This window comes from Myotis brandtii, unplaced genomic scaffold (genome assembly GCF_000412655.1).
Source record: "Myotis brandtii unplaced genomic scaffold, ASM41265v1 scaffold1171, whole genome shotgun sequence".
Classification (NCBI taxonomy): Eukaryota; Metazoa; Chordata; class Mammalia; order Chiroptera; family Vespertilionidae; genus Myotis; species Myotis brandtii.
Genome location: NW_005354055.1, coordinates 63062 through 78492, shown reverse-complemented (window position 1 = coordinate 78492; position 15431 = coordinate 63062). Strand labels below are relative to the sequence as shown.

Genomic DNA, 15431 nt, shown 5'->3' with positions numbered 1-15431 from the left:
ATCCTGGGGAGGGTTGGGGGGGGGAGGAGATCAACCGAAGGACTTATATGCATGCATATGAGAAATACTAATGGACACAAGACACTGGGGGGTGGGGGAAGCCAGGGGAATGTCAAGGGGGGGGGGGGGAGACATGTATAATACTCTTTGTAATACTTTAAGAAATAAAACAAAATTAAAGTTGCAATCCAGTCTAAAAAAAACGTACACTTAGGTCTGTCTTGAGGTGAGAGGAGATAACTTTGAATTGGGGTGAAAATGAAGAAGAATATACCTGGGAGGTACAAGGGCAGGCATTCCAGGCAAAGGGGACAGCTTGGGCCAGAGTGCAGGCAATCAAGAACATGGCATTGTCTGGAAATCAGCAGATGATTATGTTTTGCACACAGGATGGTATGGGAGAAGATAGGAAATTATATACTGTGAAAGGCCTTATATGCTCTGCATAAAGAGTGTTAGCTTTTTCTATGTAATCATTTTTCATGGTATGTTATGTGTACCACAGCTGGTACATGTGATGATTTTTGGTATTACACTAATGAAATTTAGTTTTAATAGTTAAACAGTTAATCCTGAGCTGTATATATCACCCTGTGGCACAGGAGAGATTTTGTTAGGTAAGTAGTAGTTGAAGTGTTAGCAATTCCTACCTAGGAGATGTGTAAAGTAAGGAGCTGGAAGCAAGGAAGTAGTACAGGTTGGGGAGTGGGGGGGACAGACAGTGGAAGAGGAACCTACAGAGGAAACTGAGAAGTAAAAATCCGTAGAGCGATGTCATTACAACCAAGGAGGAAGGATAGTTGCAAGGAGAAGAAAGTAATTATCAGCTAAGATGGTGTATGAAAGTGGTTACCCTGCCCTGACCGGTTTGGCTCAGTGGATAGAGCATCGGCCTGCGGACTGAAGGGTCCCAGGTTCGATTCTGGTCAAGGGCATGTACCTTGGTTGCGGGCACATCCCCAGTAGGGAGTGTGCAGGAAGCAGCTGAATCGATGTTTCTCTCTCATCGATATTTCTAACTCTCTATCCCTCTCCTTCTTCCTTCCTTTCTGTAAAAAAAAAATCAATAAAATATATTTTTAAAAAAAGAAAGAAAGTGGTTACCCTGGAGAAGGCCGGAAGGGACCGAGGAGGTTAGGGTGGATGATGAAAAGGAACTCTAGACTTTAGCCTTATCTTAATTGTTTATTTGTTCATTTTACAAAAGAATGTATTCATAAAAGTAATATAATAAAATTTAAGCATTCATTTAGGTTTGGCATTTGGAATTTTGATTTGGAGAGTACTTTCAGTGAAACAGTAGAGGAAAAAAGCTCCAGGTGGCAGATAAGTCAAATTGTTAAAGGAATGTTTGAAAGTGAAGCATATAAGATAGTTTTTGACTAGTTATTTTTTTTTGTTTTTGCCAGAGAAATCAACAAATGGAGAGTCACTTGTAAAAGAGAATTCTAACTTATTGCTATTACCATTTATGGAGTCTACCATCCATTACATGAAAAGGAATGGAAAATGAAAAAGATGCTTAGACTTTAACTTTAGAATAATCTTGAGAATGAATTTCTTCTCACTGTTTACCTCCCCACTTGCAGTCTTCTTGTTGCCCATATTCTTGGAGTAATTAACATTTAATAGGCCCTTAGTGTCTGACAGACACTATTCTCTTTAATGTCTATATATTTATTAATATTTTACCTCTGTGTCCTTGGGCAAATACATACTGTTTCTGAACCTTAGTTTTTACAGCTGTTGCCCACCTCTAAGATTGTGGGTCTTAAAGATAACATAAAAGCATCTAGACTTGAACCTAGCATTCTGTAGATGTATCTTAAAAGTATTGCTTTGCTGTTTCCTTTTACCTCTCTGCCTTTTCCATTAAGTGACCATCTTAACCTATGATAGTGAAATTCTTTACATCATAAACTGCACATTTAGGACTCAGAATCCAATTTGAGAAGCAAAACCAATATAAGAGTAAATTAAAGTCTATCACAATAAATTTAAAGCCTTGAAGTAAATAAATCATCACCATTAGCAAAAAAGTAATAAAATATGAATTTTGTGAACTATACACTAGTTCTGTGTTAATAACTAAAAATTAACCTGGAATATGTTTTGGCAGTTTCTGTATGATTTCCTGTTTTTATTTACTTATGTAGCCAACTTGAGGCCTGGTGCATGAAAATTCATGCACTGGAGGGGGGTTCCCTCAGCCCGGCCTGACCCATCTCATAGCCCGGGAGCCCTCAGGGGCGGGAGGCGACCCGGTGATCAGGGGAAGGCGACGCCCCCATCACACCTCTGTTGCTGCCACTGCCGGCAGCGCAAGCCTCGGCCAGCCCTGGTTACCTGCACCTTGGCTGGCCCTGGTTACCTGTACCTCGGGCCAGCCCTGGGCAGCTGAGGGGACTGGGGGCCTCCGGTGGCAGGCGTGCAGCAAGGCCGGGCTGCCTGGGGGTGGGCCCGGCCTTGCCGTGCACCTGCCGCCCTGGCAAAGCTGAGGGAACTAGGCACCGCCATCTTGTGGCTGTGGATGCCGCCATCTTTGAAGGCATGGCAGTCAATTAGCATATTCCCTCCTTATTGGCTGTGGGTGCTGCCATCTTTGAGGGCATAGCAGTCAATTAGCATGTTCCCTCCTTATTGGCTCTGGGCGCCGCCATCTTTGCGATGGTGTGAGGGTCAATTAGCATATTCCCTCTATTAGATAGGATAAGCATTTGAATTATATTTTATTTGTTTCCTACCATTGCTTGTTATTAGTATCAAAAAAAGTAGCAGCATACAATAGTTAGCTATGGAGTGAAAACAATTTTACTAGCCGTATGACCTTGGAAAGTTACTTAACCTCTCTGTGCTTTTATTTTCTTATTTGTAAAAATGATACTTATCTCTTAAGATTGTTGTGAGGATTAAAAAAGTAAATACATAGAAAATACTTAGAATAGTGCCTGACACATAGTATGCAGTCAATAAATATTCAGATGCTGCTTCTGGTTTCTTTGTTACTACTTGCTGTGAGACTTTTGGTAGGTACTTAACCTCTCTAAATTCTGTTTCTTCACCTGTAAAATATTTACTTCATCAATCACTGTGAGGAGGAACAGACAGGATGTATAAAAGAGCACAGATGTGAACTCAAGAAGATGATGCTGCTGACAGTGCTATAAATGTCTCAGTTCCACAAATTGAAATGAGCAAACTAGCAGCGTTTAGTTTCCAGTAGCAGAGTACTTAAGAAAACTACAGTTTTTTTCTATCGTTAAATCCCAACCTTTACTTTTCAGACAGTGTTAAAACAAGTTATCGAAGATGGTTCAAAATATGGATTAAAAAGTGAGCTTTTCTCTGGTCTTCCCCAGAAGAAGATCGTGGTTGAATTCAGGTCAGTGCCTATTCTTCTTATGTGTTTGTTAATCAATTAGCTGATCAGATGAGTGATTTACTATTTATAATAATAAAAGCGTAATATGCTAATTAGACCGGACGTCCTTCTGGACAACCTTCGGGACGAAGCAGGGCTGCTAGGGAAGCCCGGGTCCCAGGTGCCAGAGGGAAGCTGGTGCTGGCAGCCGTGGGAAGGAAGGCCTACTCTTGCATGAATTTTGTGCATCCGGCCAATAGTTACCATATAAGGGCTAACGAAATTAACGTCTTTAAATTGATGCAGAACACAGCACCTTCTCTAAGGATACATTTCAGTACTAACTATATTACTCACGCTCCTTGCTGTTACCTAACCAATAGTAAAGGAAAATTAGTAGGGAGGTGGTACAATATCTTTTCCCATGCATACAGCCTTGAAATAATGCCACTGTAAGTTTCTTGAAACTTGAAAAGTTGCCACCAGGGCTCACTCCTAACACCTTTCTCATTTTCACTTCACTGTTACCATCTCTCCTCCCCAACCAAGCTCAAAATACCAAAACCTTAGTCTTCCTTACTCATTGATTCTCTGGCTTTTCTCCTCAGTTTTCATTTCCCATATACAATCAAACCTCGGTTCTCTAACATCTCCCATCTCAAATAATTTGCCTCTCGACCCAACACCCTTCATGCTCATACCTGTATGATCAGTCACATCTCTCTAGGGCGACAAAGGAAAGAATGTGCGAGTATGAGTCAGTTTACTACTAAACCTCACATTGTTAACATCCCCGGAAAGTGTGCTGTGAATATTTGTGTGTGTATGTGTTTGGTAGTTGTTTTTTTTTTGCTTTTGTTACTGCTTATTTTATTAAATTTTCATTTTTTACTGTACATTTTATGTCCTTTTATTAAATTTTCATTTATATTTCATGTCCTTTTTGTTTTTAAAGTATTTATTTATAGATTAGTACCTTAGACATGTACTATATATAAGACAGGTTAAAAAAGGGAGTCATTTGGGAGTCTGGAACAGATTAATTCAATTTACATTACTTCTAATGGGAAATAATGATTCAGTTTTTGAACAGCCTTCCGGAATTAAGTTCAAGGCCCGAGGTTCCATTGTACTGCTCTTTTTGTTTATGCTTGTAAGAAATGTCTAAAAATAACCTGTTCTATTTGAGTTGTATTCTGTAGGCTTTTTCTCTGTGTTATTTGCCGATGGATTTGTCCCTCTCAACTTTTTTCCTATAGCAGTTACGGAGGGCTGGAACTTAGATGAGCATCTGAATGCTGATGAAGGCAGGGTCCCTTTCCCAGCAGCCATCTTTGCTCTCTGGCATTGCTGTGGGATGACCATAGCTGCCCCTCCCTTAGAAGTTTTCTAATTACTGTGGGGCTTACCATTGTGGTTTCAAAGTAGAGACAAACAGGTGGGGGATGGGGCAAAATTGATAGAAAACATTGTTCTTGAATTTCTCCTGAAAATGCAATAAAATATATTTAAAAAAAAAAAAAAAGAAAACATTGTTCTTGAATTTCTCCTGAAAATGAGAGAGATGACTGAAGAGAATGTTTTAAATATGTACTATCTTAAATAAACCAGGCAACTTTCCCCACAAAAGCAAGAGATATAATCACTGTGCTCAAGAAACTTGCTCCTTGCATAAAGATGTTGATGATAATAGGTCAGCTAACTTACTTAGGGTCATAGCGCTGACTGATTCTGAAGCCTACATATGTAACCTTTACTGCCTCCCTGATACAGTGTTGATTGTCATAATATTTTGTCAGATGTAGGAGCAATGTGATGAAGTACCAGAGTAGATAACTGTACCTGTAGGTGGTGTAAAACTTATAGATAACTGCTACTGCCTCTCTCATCTCTGCAACGTCAGCCTTTCCTATTTTGTTCAGATCAGCAGTTTCCTCAACACAGTCTTCTCCCACCCTCTGCTGTTCCTAGTCTGAAGTGTCTCAGAGAACAGATTGAGGACCTCTGATTGGTAAAATGAGAATCCAAAAGATGAGAGTACCAGTTCTGACTGTTAGTAACTGATTTAGTGATCTCAGATGAGGCAGCTTTTTTTCCCTGGTCTCTTCTTGTCTGGACAATAAGAGCAATAATATTTGTCTTTTCTTACAAAATTGAGAAAGTTACATGAAATAATTATTTATAAGTCCCAATAAGTTGTCCAAGCTGTAATTCATTCATTGTGGCTACTTTGGTTGCCAAAGGAGTTGAATTTGTATTTTCCATTTTATTGTATTCCCTTCCCAGTAGGAATATGGTACCAGAATGGCAAATTGATGATTTCAAGTGACCTTTTATCAAGGCTAAAGACCTACATAGAGTTCTTCTAATCCTAAAGGAAAAAATACAAAAGCTCTGTGAAAGCAAAAAAACAAAAAACAAAAAAACTCCTCATAATATAAATACCTGGTTTGAAAAAAATCAAAGATTGCAAAAGGATACTCAGTGAAAAGCAAGTCTCCTCCCCATCCAGTTTCCTGGTTCTCTCCTTTGGGCATTCACCAATACTACTTTCTTATTTATCCAACTAGAAATAGTCTTTGCATTTATAAGCAGATCTCACACATTATATATTGTTCTCCTTGCTTTTTTTTTTCTTCACAAAACAATATATCTTATGCTCCTTTAATATCAGAACATCCAGGGCGGTTTGTAATTTTTATTGTTTCATAGTAGTCTGTTGATTTTTTAAAAATCATCTTTATTGAGGTATAATTACATCCTATACAATACAGTTCACCATATTTCAACATATAATTTGATGAGTTTTGGTAAAGATGTACAGTTCATGTAACCACCACTACACTTATAGTATAGAGAACATTGTCTGTCTTTATCTGTTTCATTGATTTTTGCTTTTATTTGTCTCATTCTCTTTTATTCTGCTTTCTTTGGTTCTCTTTTTCTAGTTTCTTAAAGGAAAATCTTAGATTATTGATTAGAAACCTTTTTTCTTTTCTAATATAAACATTTGTGCTATGAACTTTTCTGCTTTAGCTCATAGAGTTGCTTTTAAGGCAGTCCTAGGGATCACCTTGTTCTTTCTCACAGGATCACAGATCTTATACAGTTTCATAAAACCAGTGTTTTATGTATGTTTCTGGTTTCCCGGTCAATTTACCTTTTTAGTATTAAAAAACTTATGAAAATTTCAAACATATACAAAACAGAGAAGTGTAAGGAAATCCCATGTGCTCAGCACTAAGATTCAAGTCATCAACATATTGCCACATTTGTTTTATCTCTTTTTCCTTGTTGTCTCAGTTCCCTCAGCTGTAGAATAAGAGTACCTTACTTCACACCTCTTATGAGTATTAAATGAGTTAATGCATAAAACTGCCTGTCAGGTAGTGAGTGCCTTAGAAGCATTTGTAGTGTTAAATGATTGATTACAATTTCTCAAAACACACAGAGTAGTGATAAAGGTGATGACTGAGAATTTTAAGTGGTGAATCAGATTTCTGATTATTCTGGGAAGCTTAATGCTTGAATAATTTTATATTTTAATTTCTGATCCAGTAAATATTGATAGATATTATCATACAGAGTAAATTTCTTTGGGTTCCTGAATTTTAAAAGGATAAAGGATTTGTTAACTGGTGCACTAAATTTAATTCCCTATAGTCAACATTCTGTCAAAACAATATCTCTGAATTTCTTCATCTTTTTTTGAATCTTTAAATGTATCTGCGTTTTCCTCAGTTTGCCACTTCACTTCTGTGTATGGTACAGCCTCATGAATCACAGGGTCATTTTCACTACACATGATTCTTTGAGTTTTAATTTATCTTTGCTCTAAATTTGTAATTTTTAACTTATCTTTGCCCTAAATTACCAAAGGCCTTAGTCCCCAATTGTATTAAACTATGGAGGCATGACCTAGTTCACTTTAGAACCTTTGTTCTTAGCACAAAAATATAACTTTTGCAATTATTTGCAGTTCACCTAACGTTGCCAAAAAATTTCACGTTGGACATTTGCGTTCTACTATCATAGGTAAGTGTCGTTTCACAGAAAATATTAAACAAGTCTTTGGGGCACTATTTGATAATACTGTCTAATGGTTTAATGCTTAAATAGCAATAGGACAAAAAGTTCAAATTTATATGAGCCTGGTGCTCATTAAATATTACATGAAATGGGAAAAACTGGTTTAGAAGTGGAAAAAAGAAATTTGTTTCAAAACTTCAAGATTAACTCAGGAAACAGTTTTAACTGAAATGTTTGTTATGATTTTAACTGTTACAAAATATGTATGTATATGGAGAAAATATGAAAATAGTTATGTGAAGATGATAGTAATCTCCCCAATTTTTTTGTTCGTGTATTTTGTTTTAAAAAAGAAACTGTTGCCTGGCAGGCCTGGCTCAGTGGTTGAGCGTTGACCTATGAACCAGGCAGTCACAGTTCAATTCCCCCCATCAGGATGCCCGGGTTACAGGCTCGATCCCCAGTAAGGGGTGTGCAGGAGGCAGCAGATCAATGATTCTCTCTCATCACTGATCCTTCTATCTAGTCTATGGGTGAGGAAACGCAGATACCAAAAATAACTTTTCCAAAATCACATAGCTAGCTAAGTATCATAGCCAGGATTGGAAATTAGACAGTTGGTTCCAAAAGCCTGTCTTTCAGTTGGATTTGTTTTTTTGTGTGTGTGTTTTTTTTTTCCAGTTGGATTTGTAACGTAATAAGGCGTGAAGAAAAAATAGTAATACAGTCTGAGTACCATCTGAAGAAGGTGGTTCCTGTTGCTGGGACTCTATAGGTTGGGAAGACCTCAAAATAGGGAAGCTGCAGTAATTTAAGTCAGATATACATATAGGTGAGGGATTATTTGCAGAAAACTGGATCTACTCTAGTAAAAGCAGGAAGGGATTTACTACAGGATATTGATTAATTTTCAAACTTGTTGGGAGTGCTGAAGAAGCTTTGGATTAAGCTGGCAAAAATTACTCCTAAAACTATACCATGAGCTTGGTCATCAAGGAGCATCTCCCTTTTCTGCAATCACTTCCACTACTTTAGAACCATGCTGCCCCTGCCGTAGTCAGGAAACTCCACTAGTCCCGCCTTGCCTTCTAGAATTCATACTAGCAAAAGAGGCAGCCCCATTCATTCTCAGTCTTTCAGTTAGTTACCTTGGAGGATACATGGTAGGACACCAGGCCCTCTATTTGTGATCATATACACACAAGCCCCACAACTATGTTTGTCAGAAATAATAGAAGTAGCTCCCCTTCCACCTTCTGAATCTCATGCAAAGTATATCTGATTGGCTAAAGCTAAATTACTTCTGGAACTCTAACTGCAAGAGATTCTGGGAAATGTAATTTTTAGGTTTCCAGCCTCTGCAGTATGTTGAGTGCACACTAGAAGGAAAGTGGAATAGATGTTGAATATCAAACCAGTATTGGCCGTTCCGGGAAGCCTTGGGCTGCTGTGTGCTGTTAGGGAGCAGGCATGAGAAGATGGACTTCAGTGATTGAAGGAAGTTAAAGTGAGCTATTTAAAACTAAAACCAGTATGGCTCAGGTTCTGTAGGGCACAGCCAAATTATTCCTTACTAATTACTAAAACAGTATTATTTTCTGCCCTTGGGATTAACTTGGAATAGCAATTACTCTAACGTGTTCCCAACTCCCATTAATGTTAATGAAAATTCTGTTCTTATGAAAGTTAGGGGATTTCTTGTAATAACCACCTGCCCAATAATGCCTTACTTTCCATAACATAGATGAAAATACAATAATGAAAGTTTTACTAAAAAACAAAAACAAAAAAAAAAAACAAAATAAAACTGAGCTGGTAAATTTTGCCAAAAGAATTTTCTTTGTTATATTTTGATAATAGAGAAGCACACGATTCCTGTGCCAAAATGTTTAACAAGAATGAGAAACTGTATATTTTATCATTACTAGGAAATTTCATAGCAAATCTCAAAGAAGCTTTAGGACATCAAGTAACGAGAATAAATTACCTTGGAGATTGGGGTATGCAGTTTGGTAAGTAAGTTCGAGATTTTATTTTTCATTTCACTGTTAAATTTAATATGTTTTAATATCATGTCACTTGGTCATCTGCACAGAATATAAGCAGAATCCCATTAGATAAAATAGTACCTCTACATTTTTTTTCCTAGTGGCTCTTTTGCATAAATCTTGTATTTTATTTTTTAGAGTAATTCTCACCACACAAGTAAGTTTGGGTGAGGAAACTTCACACATTCAGAGAAACACCTGATAATACAGGCCTCTTGTGGTTTTATTAAAGAAAAATCGCTTATATTTGTGAGTTAAATGGAGGAGTGAGTATACAGGGAAGAAGATAGGTCTAGCTATATACACCCTTGTCAACCACATTCCCTTCTGGGCCAGTCTATGTGAAGAGTGATCTGTTTTTATATCCTGGGCCCGTGACCTAGAGGGAAAAGAGGAAAAGAGGAGTGAGATCCAGACAGATGAGCGCCACAAATGATCTCCAATGTCAAGTTCAGTCAGAAACATTCCTAGCTCATATACACCAGAAATTAAGGTATAAGAAGGGCAAGATAAATGTAGTTGCTAAGGCAGGAAAGGACTGATAGCATGTGAAGTGCAAGTTTTTAAAAATCTCTGGCAACTACTATGTTTGTTTTAAGATCTAGCCTTTACACTGTCACATCTAAAGCATTCTGACACCCAGACACACCCTTGCCCACCTTCTTGCATCACCAAGTTCCTAGTACCCTGCTCTATTCAAAGAGGTTTCTGTCTTACTGTCTTCTTATTTTTGTCCTTCTTTCCCTGCTACACAATGTTTTTTTGAGGGCATAGAGTGTGTCTTAATTATTTTTGTATCCATAGTGCCTGGCACATAAGAGGCACTCAGACTGATGAATGACTCTGTCTTGGAATGTATTTTACAATCCTAATCCAAGAGAAAGGCTAGGTAATATTTTAAAGTTTCTTTAAAGTGCAGTGTACACTGCTAGTTCTAAAGTTCACTGATAATAGTATGTTCTGTATCTAGTGAAATGGAATCAAAGCTTTCAAAAGACAGACTTATCAGGACTTCTCTTGTGAATATTATACTTTTAGTTAATAAAAATCTTTTTTAGACCTTACAGTGGATAAATTTGAACCTGTTAATAGTGCCCTTGTATTCACTGTGGAGGAATCAGAAAACATGCCCTGCATTTAAAAAATCTATCTGTACACAACAGCTGGCAGAGGTTTAGGCTCTAGGCTCAATAGTCAGACTTAATAGATGGTATCTACTTTATGTTAGTTTGACTGATTTAGGCATTTCACAGGCATTAGCAAATATGTGATGATGATATTCATGGAATTTTAGCTGCAGGATTTTATTGTAGTTGTTTTTCTCTAAAGGACTACAGTGGTTAATGACCTGTTAACATTTCCATTATAACCGTCATTGTTGAAGAGTTTTAATTTTGGTTGTTTCAGCTATCCCTTATTGAAAGTTTGCAGAGATACCTAGGCACAGAGGTTTTGAAAATATATTAGGTGAAATGTTAAATGGAATTGGCCTTTTCTTTTCCTATTTCTGTTTTTTAGAACACTCTGTGCATCTTTCCACACCCTGCTTACTCCTAAGACCCTGAATCACAATCATATTTGCTTTTGCTTGAAAGTGAATAGAGCTGGTACATATTTTAGTCATCCTTCTAGTTCCTGTCTAAGCTCCAGAGTATCTATACATATAAAGAGGTAATATGCTAATTGTCCGTTATGGTGTCCCAGTAACAACCAATTTGCATATTGACAGACCAGCAGGAGGCTGTGTGTGCAGCAGGGGGCAAGTTCCCGGGGGGTCTGAGGAGAGGAAGAGGAAGCAGCCACGGGAGCTCTTTCGATCCCCCTGCACAGACACCCTGCCCCAGCCCCTGCACCCCCAGGGGGAGAGACGGACACTCTACCCCAGCCCCCACACCCCTGGGGGAACAGGGAGGCTGGCTGGGTGGGTTCCCAAGGTGCAGCACATGCCCCACAGTGGGGGCAATTTCATTTTAAGTGGGGGCAATTTGAGAATGAGTTAACAGTGAATTTTTTGCATTTCTTTTGGTTCTAGGAGGCCTCATCTACAGCATAGCCTACATAATAAAAGGCCAATATGCAAATGACCGAATGGTGGAATGACCGGTCACTATGATGCGTGCTGACCACCAGGGGGCAGACACTCAACGCAGGAGCTGCCCTCTGGTGCTCAGTGTTCTCCTACAGCGGGAGCACCTCTCAGCCAGAAGCCGGACTCAAGGCTGGCGAGCACAGCGGCAATGGTGGGAGCCTCTCCCGCCTCTGTGGCAATGCTAAGGATGTCCAACTGACGGCTTAGACCCACTAAGCCGTCAGTCGGACATCCCCCCAGGGCTCCCGGACTGTGAGAGGGCGCAGACCAGGCTGAGGGACCTCTCCCCCGCAAGTGCACCGGGCCTCTAGTTGTATACATAACGTGTCTGTAGCATCCCACTTTCTGCTGAGCCTATGTAGAAAAATGTACCCCAATCAGCAAAGCCCAGTGTCAGTAGCTCCTTTAGAGCTGAAGCTTGGTAATTGATAAAATTGTAGAAACAGATGTTTTTTTAAATAATTAAACTGCTTTTTATTGCTGTTGACCCCAGGCTGCAGATATCCTTTCAAACTGAAATTGTGATTATCTTTTAGCAAAATATTTTAAGAGTATAAATATTCACAGTCCATACGAGGCATTTTCATTGCTGGTTTATAAACTTTAATTACTATTTTTTAAAAGGGTTCAAACTAACACTGTCACTGAATGCTGAAGTTCCCACCAAAGATTACCCCCCAAAAATTGTCAAATGGTAAAAATATGGCCAAATAAAAGAATTTTGTTGCTTGGTCACCTTGAATGAGAGAAGTAACCAGGGGTGTTTTGAGTTTTATCTTTTACTGTTTTCATTAATTTTTTGTGTAAGAAGTGATATTATAATATCCAGAGAATTCCTACCTTTGTTTTATTTTAACAGCTACAAGTTTAAAAAGAAAGTTTTGAAATCACTTGCCATCAGTTTGTTTTCACAAATTTTGAGTGCCCAGTGTCCAGCGGGGGCAATTTTTGATGTTTTCCCCAGAGTTAGCTGCTCAACAAATGCTACTTTTATTATGTTTGCTAGGCAAGTGTTGAGCACTGTTAGTACAAAGATAAATTACTTTTACCTCTGCCTTTGATGAGCTCATAGTCTATTGGTTTCTGTAAAGTTAATTTCAGTAACTCAATATATTGAACTTATGATTCAATATATTGAATTTGACTTGTGTCGGTTTATCGGGTAGCAGAAGGTGATAGCATGTGTTTTGCAATGTTTCAAGATACATAATTATGGGAGATTGATCTTTTTGTAGAACTATATCTGTTCCCTGCCATGACTGATCTCTACTGTTCCATTTTATAATGTTTTCACTTATGGATTATTGTGGTAGGTCTTCTGGGGACTGGCTTCCAACTGTTTGGCTATGAAGAAAAGCTCCAGTCCAATCCTTTGCAGCATCTCTTTGAAGTAAGTTTCAACAAACAATATTAGAAAATATTTCAACTTTTTTTTTTTTTTTCCAGAGTGCTATGCAGTTTGGTAACACATTTTTAATCCCAGAGGTTTTAACAAATGTTCCTTAAAACAAGGAACTACAAAATTGAAAATTTTGCTTTTATTTTACTGGGGAGTTATTTTAATTTTCAAATCCAAGAGTTCTTTTATTACTATTTTAGTTGATTTGGGACACTAGTTCTCCAGGTATCAAATCTTCTTAGAATAAACACATAGGATAAAAATTTAATAATACAGAGAGAAATTTCTGAATTTTTGTTAGTTGTTATATACTACAGCTTTCTTTTCTTTTTTTAAATATATTTTTATTGATTTCAGAGATAAAGGGAAAGGGAGAGAGAGATAGAAATATCAATGCTGAGAAAGAATCATTGATCGGCTGCCTCCTGCAAACCCCACACGGGATGAATTGAGCTCACAACCCGGGCATGTGCCCTGACCGGGAATCCAACTGTGACCTCCTAGTTCATAGGTCGACGCTCAACCACTGAGCCATGCCAGCCAGGCACTGTAGCTTTGTTCATGGTAGTAACTATAATTTATTTAGACTTGAAAAAACATGAGATTATACTCTTTTTGCTCTTCTTCTGGTATGGAAGAAGGGAGGTGTGTTTCTCTCTAACTTTATATGGCCTTTTTTCATTTCTTTCTTTCAGCTCCTTTTCCTGGCTCTTGCCCAATGTGAACTCTTCTATTCTACTTCATTTAGTCCCTTCATTTCTCTGTCATCAATCCATCCTGGAGTTCATTAATAAAACTCTTCCTGTCCAATTAATCTCCAAGGATGTGTTTCCTTTCATTGTCTCAGTTGTTATCTCTGCTATTTCTGGGCCTCACAAGAAGAAATACAGATACACCATTAGCCATGTTGGTGACAGTCCACGGGCTCAGACTAAAGATGTTATGCCTGTGCTGTGTGTGAGGAAGAATGGGTGTCAAAATATGCTTTATTCCTCTAGCCAAAGCCACCAAGAGCATTTTGTTAGTTTTCTTTTCTTTCTTTCTTTTTTTTATTGATTAAGGTATGCCATATGTGTCCTTATCCCCCCATTGCCCCCCCTCCCCCGCTGATGTCCTCCCCTCCCCTCTGAGGTTTGAGCATCTGATCAATGCTTCTAATCTCTGGATCTGTTTTTGTTCATCAGTTTATGTTGTTCATTATAATCCACAAATGAGTGAGAGTATGTGATATTTATCTTTCTCTGGTTTTCTTTTTGTTAAATGGTTTTCTCTTGCAGCTGGTTTTGTAGTTAAATTTCACAGAAACACATTCTAATTCTTGAAAATCTTTAAAGATTTGTAATTTCCTTCTGAGTCCATGCCTACACTGCACTTGAAATGCCTACATTTTTATATATAATGTTAACCAAAAGATTTTTTTCTCTCCCATTAAGAGTCTTATTGATAGGCAAGAGTTTTAAAAATAATTCTTTATGGTTGTCTATAAATAAAGTATGTCACATTAATGCCTGGAATTTTTACTGTGTTATTTTATTAAACTTTGAATAATGGCAAGTATTTTTTACCACAAGCTTAGTGAACCTTTCATTTGATCCAGGCCCACAGAGACAACCCAGGGTGCAGAAAATACCAGCCTTGGAGACCTTGTGTCATTCAGAGAACATTTTTAAGAACCTTGAGTACAGTCCTAGCCAGTTTGGCTCAGGTTCAATTCTGGTCAGTGGCAGGTACCTCAGTTGCAGGCTCAATCCCTGCCCAATCCAGGTCAGGAGGCAACCAATCCATGTGTCATTCTCATATTGATGTTTCTCTGTTTCTCCTCCTCCCGTCCACTCTCTCTAAAAATCAATGAAAAAATATCCCCAGGTAAGGATTAACAAACAAACATTTCTTAGAAGAAAATTACTTTTTAAAAAAAGAATTTTGAGTACAGCTTCACATGGGAGAGTAACTATTCTCACCTTTCTTCCACCCCACACAAAAATTTTTATTGAATCTTGAAAATAGTAAATCTTTGTTGGCCACAGTGTTTTAAATATTTTAGTAAAGTCTGTTCTTAAACTCCATAGAAACCTAAACATGTGTTTCTTTCTATGTAGTTTAATACAGCTTCCTGTCTTTTGAGACTCGTAGGAAGGAGATCATGGGTCTGTGTTAGAGGTGACTAATTAATGGATACACAGAAGGAATAAATGGGCAGGAGTACTCCTATGAATAACTAAAAACTCAAGGAACAATGGCTGTGCTTTCATTAAGTGTTCTTTTGCCTTATAGGGGAGCATTATTTATGGACAAAAGAGTGCAAGTCAAATACACCCACCTTGCTGTTTGTAGTAGAAGATAGAAATCCATTAGAGCACCCACCTGCTCTCTTTCTCCTTCCTTTGCAGGACAGAGAAAATGCAGAGCCTAAAGTGACATCCTCCAGGTTATTTTAGCTTTGTGCTAATTCTTGCAGACCTAGATTTTATTTTAAAATTACAGTTGTCACTGTAGATTACTTTC

The 15431-nt window shown here is 38.1% G+C and overlaps 1 protein-coding gene across 1 annotated transcript in view; it reads left to right on the top strand.

Moving 5' to 3' along the window:
• RARS2 (arginyl-tRNA synthetase 2, mitochondrial) overlaps positions 1–15431 on the top strand; it is a 69165-nt gene that overhangs the window by 23746 nt on the left and 29988 nt on the right. Inside the window, exons 5-8 of the mRNA XM_005858387.2 lie at positions 3285–3382; positions 7341–7396; positions 9319–9402; positions 12841–12917. Coding sequence (XP_005858449.1) covers positions 3285–3382; positions 7341–7396; positions 9319–9402; positions 12841–12917 — 315 coding nt within the window. The remainder of the gene's footprint in view (positions 1–3284; positions 3383–7340; positions 7397–9318; positions 9403–12840; positions 12918–15431) is intronic.